At 32.3% G+C, this 15344-nt stretch overlaps 1 protein-coding gene across 2 annotated transcripts in view; it reads left to right on the plus strand.

Moving 5' to 3' along the window:
* The window catches only part of LOC142330580 (acetylcholine receptor subunit alpha-like), a 668320-nt gene that overhangs the window by 635815 nt on the left and 17161 nt on the right, over nucleotides 1-15344 (plus strand). For both annotated transcript variants that reach the window (XR_012757812.1, XM_075375962.1), the window contains exons 8-11: nucleotides 3305-3473; nucleotides 6216-6352; nucleotides 8433-8579; nucleotides 12945-13112. Coding sequence is in view for 1 of the 2 variants with exons in the window: in XM_075375962.1 (XP_075232077.1) it covers nucleotides 3305-3473; nucleotides 6216-6352; nucleotides 8433-8579; nucleotides 12945-13112 (621 nt within the window). In the remaining variant the exon portion in view is untranslated. The remainder of the gene's footprint in view (nucleotides 1-3304; nucleotides 3474-6215; nucleotides 6353-8432; nucleotides 8580-12944; nucleotides 13113-15344) is intronic.

Here is a 15344-nt window from a genome sequence, read left to right on the forward strand (position 1 = left end):
TTTTTCTTTTTTTTTTTTAAGAGGTGGGAAATCCCATTTACGGACGCTTAAGCAGTGTCGGGCTCGCTAACAGGTGCCGCACGATGATATTAATATGCGTATGTAAACCTGCGCACTACCGACTAAACTACCACCCCTGGCTACCACCCTTCCTGGAATCGCTAACGAAGCATTCCTTCTGGAAGGGGGTTACACGCCCACTCACACATTCATACGTCATAGTGCAATATCACCGTACATCAAGTAACTATGTAACCATATGTAACTACATACTACACACAAAGAAGAAAGTCACACAATATCTGTGGATGCCAACAAATACGGGAACGGAGTGTCCGTGGCCTCTTCACGTCAAGGCGACCCCCACATGTACGAGGGACCCCCTAATCGCTCACTCACGAACCTGTCCGCCCCCGCACTCTCCGACGCCGCCCATTGTTTCGTGACTCCTCCCGTGCTTGGAGGTCCCTCATCATGATTTTCACATACGTAGTGATCGCCTTCCAGTTTTCTTTCTTTTCTATCATTATGTCCATCAGCTTCTCAGGTTGGAACATCACTTCCCTACCTAGTACGTCAAGTAGCTCTGTCCTAGGTCCTTCGTATCTCGGACAGTGGAAGAACACCTGGTGTGGCGTTTCCTCCTCCTCGCACACCGGGCAGTTCTGTTCATCGTCGAGACCGTACTTATGAAGGTATGCTTTGTATCCCCCATGGCCCGCCATAAACCGGGTAAGGCTGTAATCCAGCAAGCCATGAGCTCTCTCTCACCAGCGCCTTACATCTCTCACCAGGCGGTGTGTCCATCTGCCTTTTGTGACAACACATCATGACAGAAACAATTTTTGTTTTGTTATTCTTTCAGTTCTTAAACTAATTTGAGATTTATCATGCGGTATAGAATCCATATGATAATAAATTGATATCTTATCATAGCTTCATAATTGCGCATTTTCAGTATTTGATACTTTTTTGGAATCACCATTTAAACAGAGTTTAGAAAGAGTTTTTAGACTAGAGTAGAAAGCATTTAGATATATGATACAAACTAAAAAATATGAAATACATACATAATCTTTTAACAATCAAAAATTAACGGTTGTTCATTTGTTTTTTATGTATTTATTTACATATGAAATAAAATAAGTTTAATTACAGTAATAAATATTGTAGGAAGACATTGTGCCTACAGGACGGTCTCCTGTGACGCGGTCTGCATCATTGCGGGAACGCCACCAATAGACCTATCGGTGCAGGAACGATGCTTGCGGTTTGAAGGTGTAAACAAAGAGAATGCAAGAGCGCAGATCATGGGCCATCTGGCAGCAACGGTGGGAGGCGAGCCAGGTAGGACGGTGGACTATGCGTCTGATTCCGGACGCTTTCTGAATGCTTGGGTGGAACGTAAGCATGGTGAAGTTGGATACTGCCTCGCTCAACTACTTTCAAGCTATGGGAACTTTGATAGCTATCTGCATCGCTTCAAGAGGAGGAGAATGGCGGGTTGCAGGTACTGTGCGACAGCTGACACAGCCGAACACACCTGGTTCAACTGTGTCAGGTGGGAGAACGAGAGACGTCAGTTCCGGTGGCCGTAACACCAGATAACGTTGTCAAACACATCCTCCAGAGTGAGAATGGATGGAGGGAGGTAGAGAGAGTGGCTCGTCTCATACTAACAGCGAAGAGGGAGGAGGAACCCCCTTGACGTGCACACGGTCATCGATGTCATCAGAAGCGTCGAAATGTGTTTTATTTTTGTAGTTGTACTTTGTAGTTGTAGTTAATGTACTTTGTTAGGTTAGGAATTTATGATTGTATTATGTGTCTTTGCTCATCCCTTGACGTGCACACGGTCATTGATGTCATCAGAAGCGTCGAAATGTGTTTTATTTTTGTAGTTGTACTTTGTAGTTGTAGTTAATGTACTTTGTTAGGTTAGGAATTTACGATTGTATTATGTGTCTTTGCTCATGTTGTTGTTGGAATATGCTGCCGGATATACCGATGGACATGGAGTGGGGGGATATTGTGTGCGGTGCTCTACCGCTGACGTCGAGGGAGACATGGCGCAACAAGTAATGAGGGGTCATGGGAATGCGTGGGGTATCGAGGACAGGTACAAGTCCATCTTGATGCGTGTAGGGGCCAGAGAGGCAGCTTCTATGACTAGGGTGTTCAGGCCTACTCACACACAAGAGGGGGTGGGTCGGAGCTCCCCGATGATGGTATGGGGGACCCTTGAGGTGTGCATGGGGGGACGCATACCTGTGAAAGGCAAACGAAGTGTGTGTCTTGATCAGGTATAATAGTGATGAGAAGGGTAGCTCTCCTGCAGAGAAACATTCTGATCACCGGAAGAAGTGATTAGTATGTTTTTGAGGAGGCACAGGAGATCCTGATGGGATGTCTGAGTTCGGACGAGCTAGGGAGGGCAGACTGCGCTGCCGTGAAACCCTGAGGTGACTGTGTTAAGCTTTTTAGCGTGGGCTGGTTGTCTTGGAGGAGTTTAAAAAAAGAGAAAAAATTACAGTAATAAATATTGTAGGAAGACAACTTTTAAAAAAACATTAAATATTAACAATTATCACATAAAAAATAGAAAAGTTTTTGTAGAAATCTGTTGAGTTGCATTATTTGAAAGTAAGTGACCTTATATAGAGTGTAAATTCACGAAGAAATCATGTAGCATTAATACCTTTGAGAATAATAATAAATGCTTGTACAATAATACTAAAACTATTTTTAATAGAAAAATGTTATTACTCCAGTTATTAATTCCATTAATTCCTCTCCCTTCCCAATAATAATTACTAATAGCTGAGGAAATATTAAGTTTTAGATTAAACAAGTATTTAATTTTATCTTTTAATTCATCATATATTTTTATTCTGTTATAATAATTAAAAACAGATAATTTTCGGAAGAATGTGATATTTACATACTGTGAGCAAATCTCAACATCTAAGTGGCGCATACTAGGTAAACTTTCTATCTAAATAGATAGGTTATTTATGCACTCATGTGTACGCTATTACCACCATAATGGTAACAGTTAAGTGATAATTGTGATACCATCGTTCTTGTATGAATCCATTGGCTATCAACTTGATAGGGTACCGGTTAATGTTACATTAATGGTGTTCTGCTTTCAAAAAGGAGGAAGCCAAAAACTGGATTTATTGCTTTTTATTCCATCCTGATTTCTAATTCGATTTCTAATTCTATCTTATACATATGATTTATTGATTTAAGTTGTTAAGTGCTACTTATGTTAAATTTTGTGATAATTCTCTTTTTGCAGGCATGAAAAGTTCTACACATGTTGTGATGAGCCTTATTTGGATATAACATTCAATATTACAATGCGTAGAAAGACATTATTCTACACCGTTAACCTTATAATACCTTGCATGGGTATATCGTTCCTTACAGTACTCGTGTTCTACCTGCCATCTGACAGCGGTGAAAAGGTAATTAACAAAAAGTAATTATTACTTATATTTACATATAAATTAGAAAAAAATCTCCAAAATTTATTGGAAATTCTAAAAATAAATGCAACATTTTTTGCATTCCAAAATAATTTGGGTTGTATTTAAGTTTAATTTCTAACTCATTGTAAATTTTTTATTCGCTTATAATTATTAAAAACAAACTATTTTTGAAGAATCTGGAACTTTCCAGATAAGAAGCAGAATCATTACTTACCACTTTACTATGTATGTTACTGGAATAATGGAAAAATAATATTTTAAATTTCAGAATTTGGTTTGATATTATTTTAGATGAAGTTGAAGAACAAATTATACATTTTGAATATTATTTTTTTTATTTTAATCGAGAAATTAATATACTTATACTACCCTATAAATCAAGTATTGATGCTCTACTGAAGGGACCAGTTTCCACTTATATCCATTTTTCATGTTTCTCTGCCACCTATATTAGCCTTGGATAATTTAATTAACCAAAATTATCCTTAATGCTTGGATAATTTCTCTCCACCTTAATGGTATGCAGGTCTAGTTTCTTCTTCATCCTATCTTCATTTTCTTCCTTCTATTACTTTTCCTCTAATTCCCATCGATAGAATAGTTATTGGAGAAAGGAGTGAATTATTTACAGTTTAACTGGATACACAATTTTAGGAATTAGTGAGTTTAGGTTTAGGAAAACCTGAGCCTGTTTTCATGCCTCTTTATTACCTGAAAAAATTAGTTTATTGTACATACTTTGAGCTAGCTAAAACCTAATCATTGATCTATTATTTGCTGCTTTCATCCTGTGTAAAGAAACCCAGACTAATAAAGAATTATGAACTGGATGTGCAACCATTAATCTTTAAAGAACTTCCTAAAGAGTTTTTTTTCTTTTCGCAGCACTTTGTGGGCAGATCACCCTTTTTTACTAACCATCCCCTCTTATTCTTGATGCCTTCTTCCTCTGAATGTTCTAAGGGTTTTACCTGTGCCCCACATCTTCTGAATTCTTTTCCAAAATTGAGGAGAATACAGACTTTATACCTTGTTTTCTGTCTGGTTTGGTGGAATGGCTTTGCCTCTTAACCTGTTAAAGAACACACACACACATACATAATTAAATACATCCTTCTTAATCATTTGCTCTGTCCAAAATCTTTTCAATCCTTTTATAACCTTAATAATTTATTTATTTTCATAAATGTCCTGTTCTCTCTCTCTCACACACACACTCTCTCTCCCTCTCCCCCCTTGCTCTCACTCTCTCTCTCTCTTTTGTAATCCTTACTATCCACCATAAGGTACTTCTAAAATGTGTCTCTACTCTCCTTTCATCTTATTTATTCCCCAATATCCTGCCCCATATATATTGCCACTGGCAGCTACCTTTTCTATTTGGCAGTTTTTTAATATTTCATTTCATATTTATGATAATCTATAACAATAATAATAATTTACTCTTTGTTACTGAATCTGTACCCAAAGGAAACAAATTGTCTCAATATTTCATTGAAGGTGATGTTTTTCACTTCCTGTATGTGGAATTTGAAACTGGCAAGGGCTCTTAAGAAATGCTGTGAATCAAAACAGATTTACAGAAATTCAGTCAGGAACTTCAACCATAGACATTTGATTGATTTCCGTTTATAGCCCATCATAAAAAATCCACTCCTGTGAAAGAATTCTCCTAAGTTTATTGTAACATTGAGTGAATAAACTCTTGTCAATCTCTGCACCAAAATCATCAACTATAATATTATTATTAATATCACATCAACTGCTGATTACACCTTACAAATTCCATCTGTGCACTTAATCATTTCATTAATATTTTTAGTTAATTGCAACAGATTCAATTAATCAAATAATAACTTTTTACTATTTAACGCTTTATGTTTTAACATTTATGTAGAGTTTTTGCTGAAAGTTTTAAGTAAAATTCATTTAATTTATTTTGAATAGAAGGAGGTGTGTGTGGTATTTTATTTTCAACACACAGAATAATTAAACAGAAATATCTTATACTTCTATATTAGATTTCTTTGTGTTATATCATACTATTTAATATTTATTTATTTTTAAATTTATTAAGGTTGAGATAGAAAAACAGAAATCATTCTGAAACATTATATAAATTTTTTGTGTAAAGCAAAAAGAAATAAAAATAGGAAACATGATATTTTTATATAAACCTTATTATTTAGAAATACGACTGTACACTGACATCAATCAGTTATTTTTTTTTAAATTGCTGCTATAGCTTTTTGTCTCGTAACCTTAGTCGAATATATTTTCCTCAGAAAGTATGTTCGCTTCCAAATAATTTTCTGTCAAGGAAATCCTCTGCTCTTAAAATATTTTACAGCAAAAAATATATAAATAGAGACTTTACTTTTCTTTGATTTTAAAATACATTTTATAGAAATTTATGGTGATATACATCAGTAGTAATGCTACTGCTTTTAAATCAGCCGATAAAATATTTTATGTTATTTTGAAAACATAATTGTATAATGTCTCAAGATATTATATAATTATTTGGACTACAACAGAAATGACAATGATATAAATATAGATTGTATTTTTATATCTACTTCATCAAAAAGTAATAATATTTGTCATTTGCTCTACCTTGTTATCCTTTTTTATTATAGTATTGTAATTTTGATTCTCTAAATTATATGTTTTATTAATATATTAAATAATATGTATTAATTCTTTATTGCACTACAGGTCAGTTTATCGATATCAATATTGCTGTCACTGACTGTGTTTTTCTTGCTGTTAGCTGAAATTATTCCACCAACATCACTAGTAGTACCTCTTCTTGGAAAATTTGTACTTTTTACTATGATTTTAGACACTTTTAGGTAAGTTAAGTCTGCTAGTATTATTATTATTACTTTATTATTACATTCCCATATTTTAGTATATAATCTATTAATTCTTAGATATGTAACACCCCTTTGATTCCAAATATCTTTTTAAATTGATTTACTGTTTTTGAGTGGAATAAATAGTTTGAAGAGCTTTGCAGTTGTTTTTATATAGGAAAAGCTGCTCGAAGCCATTAGCAGTTAAATTGTCCTTAAACTGTTAAGAATAAATATTTTTATTAAACATACAGGCTATTCATATGATAATATATCTGAGTCATTCAGTAAATAAAAAGAAAAACAATTGTTAATTTAAAGGTCTACTCTATTAATTTAGCACTTTGTGTATTTTTCAACATTGTCCTTAGATAAATTTAACAATTTATCTAACTTTTTACTTTTTAGTTTGCTACTTTCCACTTTTCGAAATCATTATTCAAGAAACAATACAGAAACAATACAGAAAAAACCATTGTAAAGTGAAATGTCACAGTGTTCTTCATAAATCAGTTCAAATATGCAAAGTGAATTAAAAAAATTTGATATGGACACTACATGACTTCCTTGTACGCCAATTAAATTTACATATTAACTTTTTTTTTTAAATGAAAAATACATAAAATTTTATTTCATTAATAACCTCTGATATTTTTTAATTTTTTTTTTATTGTTATTATTGAATTATTATTTATTGTCATTTTTTTTACAGAGGTTAATAATTATTAATAAATCAATATACTTAAATTAAAAAAAAAATTTTAAAAAAAGGAGATGAAGTCTGATTTGAACCAATGTGTCTTCCCCTTGTAAGATCCAACTATTTCATTAATTAAAATTTTATTTTGCTATAACTCTGGAACCGATGAAAATAAGTACCACTTAAGACATATCGTTGAAAAGCTCTCAATGAGGGCTTATTACTGCAGTTAAGAAAACGTTTTGGGTGTTTTTGGACACTTTTGGTCCAGTTGAATGCAATCAAAAGGAGAGGTGCACAGCTAGATGACAGCATTCCTAAATCTAAAAATTTCAACATCCTACGGCTAATCGTTTTTGAGTTGTGGGAGATATATATGTACGTACATACGTATGTACAGATGTCTTACTGAAACTAATCAAGATGGATTCAGGGATGGTCAAAATGGATATTTCCGTTGAAATTTGAAAACAAAAATTTTTCATGATCACAATACTTGCTTTACTTTGTACAAGGAAGTAAAAAAAACAGAATCATTCTGTAGTTTACAAATTCTGAAAATGAAAAGTGAAAAGTTGAAATGCACTTTCAAAAAACAGGCCCAGGTCTCATCACAAATTATTATCTTTTTCATGATCTCATGTTCTTCAATCTAATGCGCTATTTGAGTTTCCTACAAACATGAGGTCTGATTTCTGTATGATTATTGGTAAGTTCTCTTGAAACACATTTTGCATACATTTTTTTCTGAATTATTGCCGATCTCCATGGTGGAGTGCTAGCATCTCAGTCTTTCATTCGGAGGTCCTGAGTTCAAATCCCAGTCAGGCATGGTGTTTTTCATATGCTACAAAATTTCCATTTAATATTCCTATGCACAAGCTTTGAAACTTATATTGTGAATTAACCATCTAAAAAAAATAAAAAAATGTTATATGATCTGTACTCAGCTATAAATAAGTTTGTCAATGTAAGATTTCAGAACTGCCATTGAAATCTCATTTGGTCTTTTATCACATTGCTTATTAATAACACTTATTCGATTATTTTGTAAATGTCCTCAACCATTTATTTAAATGTGCACAATTTATACCCTTTTAAAAACCAGAATCCTTATCACTATATATTGTTCTTCGAAAGAGTAATTATGAGGTGAATGATTGATTACAATTACATATATTAAAATACTTGTCAATAAGCTGTTTTAAATAAAAAACAGGGATGCCAGCTTATGAATTTGAATGTATAAACTTCTTGTTTAGATGTGATTTTAACTGTACACATTTGTCTCTACTTATTGAATAATCCTTGTAAAGTCTGATTCTTTTATATTCATTGAAGTACTAAATGTATTAATTTTTTTTTCGATCTTTATAGTATATGTGTCACAGTAGTGGTGTTAAATGTGCACTTTCGTTCACCACAAACACATACAATGGCACCATGGGTCAAGAGAGTTTTTATTCATATACTACCAAGACTGTTGGTCATGAGACGACCTCATTACCAAATGGATAAAAGGAGGTAGGTAATGAATGGTTGTTAGAATGTTGACTTAAATTTATGAGATAAACTGCATAATTTAGAAAGAAGCCTTAAAAGCCTTCCTGATTTCTATTTATTATGTTAACAAGAATAATATTCAGAATGATTCATGAAGAATGTAACAAACTTTTAGAGCATGATCTACTAGTGAAAATAAAGAAGAAAATCCATTTTAAACATAGATTCAGAAATGCATCGTTAATGAGTGTTGGCTGATGAAAGATTTCATCCTGATTTCTGCACCTTCAGTCAAATTAAGTCAAATTTTATTTCTGGAGCCCAAATTAAGTATAGATTTAATGTTTTTATAAGAAATTTGACTTGACAGATTTTTTAAAAAATAGGACCTCAAGCTGTATTGTTAATAGTTTTCAAGAAAGTTAAAAATTTGTAAAAGACAAAAAATTGGGATCGAAAAACATACTATTTTATGTTTGACTTAAAATAACTTCATTAAATGCGTAAAGACAAAAATTTTAAACAAAACTTGTAGAGAATTTGATTCTGAGCAAATTGCTACAAATAAAGTCTAAGAACAAAATACAAATGTAAGAATTTCAAAGTTTATTAAAAACAAAATGTGGCAGATTTTAAGTAGATATTAAACTGTTCAACAGGTTCTTGCAGCTTGAGGTACCATGCCTGAGAGAATATGTCATGCTAATTCCCCAATAACATCATCGGATATGCTGCAGAACGAACGGGCATGGCATGCAGTGTGAGGATATTGGTTGCAGTTTAGATTATCCTGCGGTGCAGGGATGAATACTCCCTGATTTTCCTTAGGTCTGTGTTCATAATTAAAGCATGCCTGGCCCCAAGGAGAGATAATAGATAAAAATAAAGTGTTATGCCTATGGCAGTCACTTAAAAGAAAATTGTTCTTGTCGTTTCTCAAGAAAAACATCAGTTCATTATACCTGGTAGATTAACTGCTTGTTCTTAGATCACAGGAGAAAATTTTCATACACCCAGTGCACACATTTATGTTAGTTAATAGTACAATTAAATTTAGAAAGGATTGTTTTAAATCAAAACAGTTATTAGATTTTGAAAATATTTCCTTCTTTTAGTTGAAAATATTTTCATACATTTACAATTACTCATAAACTTAGTCACTACTTTCATCATCTAGTAATTTTCAGTCTTCCACTTATTCAAATTTTTACTTTCTGTCAGCCTCAAATATGTCATTTATTTTTTTATTTTTTTTTTTTATTGTTACCGAAATGATATACTTAAATTGTTTTAATGATAATTGTGGTTTCACTGTTTTTAATTATATTGTTTTTCCATTTGACAGTCAAAAGAACAAACAAACTCGTAGGGTATAATTATTAGTTATAATTAAGTATCCATCATTTATAAATTTAAATCAATTTGAAAATAAAAATCTTGTTTCATAAGCAATATAAAACGTAATACCTACTCAATAAGGGGTTAATGCAGCATTCTATAAAATACTTATAAAATGGTACCAATCTGTAGGGATATTTTTGATCAGTTTGTTCAGTCTGTAAAATATTAAAAAAAGCTTTAAAACACTGGCTTATGAAGCACGGATTTAGAGACATTTTCTTAATTCATTCTTCTATTAAACAGTGAATGTTGTCACAAATTTCTCCATTATTTTAGATATTTATTTTCTATAAATTATTTAAATATCTAATTTTTACAATTATCATAGTAAAGAAAAACACCCATAAACAATAACTGCTTTTTTCTTTAGTTTGTTTTGAACATTACATAGAAATAGTAATTTGTAATGTTAAACCAAACCAAATTTACATTAAAGGAAGTTGCAAGACTAAAATAAGAAAGAAGAAAAACCTTTTCTTTTAAGTAAATTTCATTCACTTTTTGCACGCTTAAAATTTTGTATTGTGTTTATGGCAAACCACGTATTATTGTTATTAATTTTATTTGTTTTATATTTTTAATTATGAATATATTTTTTAATATATACATGTCATGTTATGTTAAGAACACGATTTATTAAATTCATATCAAAACTTAGGTGTATATGAAAATATATGAAGTGATTTTACTTAATTCTGCAGTTGAATAAAACACCATTAAAAATATTACCGTATTTATTCGAGCCACCCGCACTTTTTTTTGGAATTGGAGAGAAAAAATAAAGGTGTGGAGCTTACATGAAACATAGCCTTTAGCCAGGATAATTTATATAAAGTAAACAAACGTTTTCTTAGAAGTACCTAAATTCATTCACATAAATATAGTTACATTAGGCTTTCGTTTATCAATACCGGATGCACTTATACAGAATACATCCTTAATTATTAACATTCTGTTCATATTATCGATAGGAACGAAGTTACGGTATTTTTATAAAACTTGTATAGGCTGCATGCGGTTCTAATGACACTACAGTTACAGTATCAGTTACCCACCCTCGTCTTGACTATTCGCCATAGTCGTTGTACTGTTTGTATATGTGTTTGATGGTTGTGTGCATTTTATCTGTTTAGTTTATCTTATAGAGTTTAATACGGTGATTTATTTTAATTACGGGATTAAAATGAGTACAAAAGGACAGCGTCCACGATCTTTTACGGTAAATGAAAAATTGCGCGTTTTAGAAGAGGCTGAAAAAATTGGAAATCAGGCGGCAGGAAGAAAATTTGACTTAGATGAAAGCCGCATTCGAGACTGGCGTAAGAAGAAACAACTTCTGGTGAAAGGCATTGGTAATAAAAGGGCGTTTCTTTGCTTAAAACCAAAATACACACATACAAAAAAAATTGTATGGCTTTGTATGGAAAAAAGGAAATGCGATTATGCTGTCACGACAGAAATGTGTCGATCATATGCTTGTGAAATCGCTAAATCGTTGAATAAAGTTGATTTTAAAGCAAGCCGTGGATGGATAACACGACTTTTGCACAAAATGATTTGTCAATAAGACGAAAGACGACCGTTTCTCAACGACTCCCAGACGCTTATGAACAAAAAATATTACATTTTCACAAATACATAATAAATCTTAGAAAAGATAAAGGCTATTTGCCTTCTCAAACAGGAAACGCTGATCAAACCCCCGTATATTTTGAAATGTCATTTGACAAAACCGTAAACAAAAAAGGTGAAAAAAGTATTACGATTCGCACTGGTGGTAATGAAAAACAAAGGTGTAGTGTTATGCTTTGCGTTACTTCTGATGGATCAAAATTACCTCCCTACATTGTTTTTAAAAAAACACACTTCCTACCGGTAACAGGTAAATGGAGTTATTATCAGAGCACAGGAATCAGGATGGTTGGATGGGAAACCTTAATTTTAGATCGGATCAGGTGTGTATGGCAAAAGCGATCAGGAGATTTACTTAATAAAAAAAATATCGGTATGCTAGTAATGGATAGTTATCGGGGGCATACGACTGATAAAGTGAAAGACATTTTTAAAAAGGTATGACAGACCCAAGTAATAATTCCAGGCGGATTGACATCTTTATTGCAACCGCTTGATGTCTGCATTAATAAACCGTTCAAATCTGCATTAAAACAACTGTACAGTAAATGGATGGATGATGAAAATTTCTTTCTCACGCCTACAGGAAGAATCAAACGCCCAGATTTTAACCGGATTTGTGTTTGGATAAAAGATGCTTGGGAAGATATTTCCGCGGAATTAGTAAGGAAAAGTTTTAAAAAATGCGGAATGTCTAATGAATTTGATGTTAGTGAAGACGATCACCTTCGGCAGAGCGACGTGGAGCCTATCGGTAACTCTTCTACAGACATTGACATTGACAGTGATTAATTAAAAATAAAATCCCATATTAAAAAGTGTATTGAAATGATCCTTTTCAACATGATACTTCCTTTCGTTTTACTGTACTACTGATTCTGAACTAAACTAGTACTTACGGTAATTAATCATTAATGTAATATTAATATTGTAATTTAAATGAACGAATTAAATGCTGTACTTTATGAATATTTTCATATTTACGTATTTTTTATCATATCTGTTGCACTTTAAAATACCAATATATACTCGATTTTTTTTAGATTTTCGTAGATTTTTAGAAAATCGTGGTACGAGGCTTATTCGGGGGCGGGGGGTACTCGAATAAATATGGTATTTATTTTTAACGTATTTATTTATTCTTATTTTTGATCTTACATTAAGGGAAAAATCAATTAAACAATAGTTTAAAAAAATATTTTTTTTATAACAAAAATATTTTTGTTATAAAAACCCAAAAATAAATAAATAAATTTGTTTGATAAATTCTTTATCTTAGATAGTATGGTAGAATTAGATGACTAATATAGAAGGAAAATGATTTAATTTTAACTGTATAATTTTTTCTATCAGTCTGGCAGGATCATGTCATAGAATTATGGTGCGAACTTGCAATGGATTAGAACTAAGAGATCCAGCCGCAGGATTGTTTGCTGCTCAAAATTCAGCATCAGAATTGATTGATACTGCTCAGCATGATGTCTTCCCAAATTTGGAACAATTAGATGATTTCGCACCTCGGTAAATAAGTTCATATTGTCACTTTTTATAGTTCTTTAGTACTAATTAATTATTAGACAGCATGTAGTTTTTTCCTGAGCTATATGGTTATGCAATATACTATTTAAAAGAAAGTATGCCAGGTGGATCAAATTTTATATTTTGGGGTTTTTCAGATATTGATGTTTCATGACCCTATCTAAAAGAACAATCTTTGCATTAAAAAATTATATGTGTGTAATTATATGTGTAAGTTGGTCTGTTTTTTTTGTGGTATCTCCAGACTGGATGGTTTGGCTTGGCATTTCTCCTGCCACAACCCCATTCGGTCGCCCTAAAGCATAAGACCACAAACAGTTTGTGGCACTGTCTGTGCCATAAACAAGGCTCAGTACCTTGAAGCACTTTAGCAACCAATGTCCTAAATAGCTCCTAGAGCTAACTAACAGCATGAGTGGGACTAAGCGCAGTGCCATACACCATCGGCTTACATCTCCCAATCACTCACTTGTCATATATTTACTAAATGGGTAGGCGCACTCCATCAACTACTAAAAATATATATGACATCCATAACTTGAAATTTACTTCATCTAGACAGTAATTCGCTGCCACTCCTAGGTCGCTGAATGCCAGCAAGTACCTCAGTGACGGATTTACCATAAAGCAAAACAAGCAGCTGCTTGAGGCCTCACTTTGACAGGGACCTCGAAGTAAAAAATTTTGAAAAATAAAAGTAAAATTACAAAAAATAAAGAATATATTTATAATACTTTATGTATTACTTTTATAACTTATGTATAATTGTAATTGCTATCTTCAGTTATGTAAAAGCTTCATTTATATTTATAGCATAGATTATAATGACAGTATATTTTAAAATTGGTTTGTCATGCAAACCATTTTTTCCCGCGCGTCATTTCCATGTGTAACAAAAAGATGGCGCCTTGGTCAAACGTTTTGTTCGTCTTTGTCTAAACCGGCAGAGATTCTTGGAGCATCTTGTTTCGTTGCTTGAGTCAAAGATACAAGGTATGTATTCGAATCATACTATTTAAAAATTCAAACGAAAAATTAAGGTCAATAAAATTCATTAAAAAATGTATCAGGTTGTGTCTGATTATTTCTGTTATCATAACCTATATGTTTATCAAATGAAATTTTGTAGGATAATAGGCAATTGGAACTTCCAGGGGAGGCCTCATAGTTGGGAGGGGGGCCTCAAAAATATCGATTTGCTTGGGGCCTCGTCCAAGGTAAATGCGGCGCTGAAGTACCTGTCTCCACCATCTGTGTTTGTGATAATTTACTACTGCAGTAAGACATTTTGAAAGCACTTGTTACTAAATTTACACAAAAATATTTTTTTATTATTATTACAAAATTTTTATTATTTTACAAACATTACAATTTTTAGTAATAATGAGCGAATGCCACACCAATCTAATTTGTTGCTGTTTAGTTCATGCATTATCAGTGAATTCAGTAGATAATTTTGCTATTATTTGACTCTTATGTCTTACACTTTATTCACCAACCAGTATGACAACAGTATGGAGGCTTGTTCAGTATATTGTCTGGCCTGTTTAAGAGTCCTGTCTACCTTGTTTTGCATCTTGTCTAGTTTATTCCATATTCTGGTTGACTGCAATCAGTTGCTGACTAAACTCAATCAGGGCTTGGTCGGTGACAATCACCTGTCTACTCAAATAACCCTTTTTGGAAATAAAAACTGTACATACTTGTACAGATTGTACACTTCTATTCTTCAGCTACATTACTTGGTATTGCTTGATGTGGATTTTTATAACCTAAATATTCTGCAACATGTGAGCTTTAAATTAAAATTCCTCTACCCCTAGTAAAAATAAATGCAACAAATCAAAATATACTTAATTCTCATTGTGTATATACTTAAATATCACCATAATTCATTCCTCATAAAAAAAATAATAATTAATAATATGGCTTATATCAAAACCAGAGGAATTTCTTTGGAAAACTACCACTTCTTTCCAAATCCTCTATTTTTTATGTTTTATGCTGAATTTGAGATTTTAGACTATTTTTTTTTTAATTCTGCTAACATTACATGCTTTTTTGATACATTACCTAAAATATCATTATTTTTTTTTTTTACTTTTGTTCTCACTTAAAAGTTACACCCCACAAGCAAGTTATAAAATGTAAATCTTCTGAATAATCAACTTAATAATTTTCTTTGGCCCATATTATCATTTTTATTTTATTATT

The sequence above is a fragment of the Lycorma delicatula genome, chromosome 9, assembly GCF_047948215.1.
Source record: "Lycorma delicatula isolate Av1 chromosome 9, ASM4794821v1, whole genome shotgun sequence".
Lineage (NCBI taxonomy): Eukaryota > Metazoa > Arthropoda > Insecta > Hemiptera > Fulgoridae > Lycorma > Lycorma delicatula.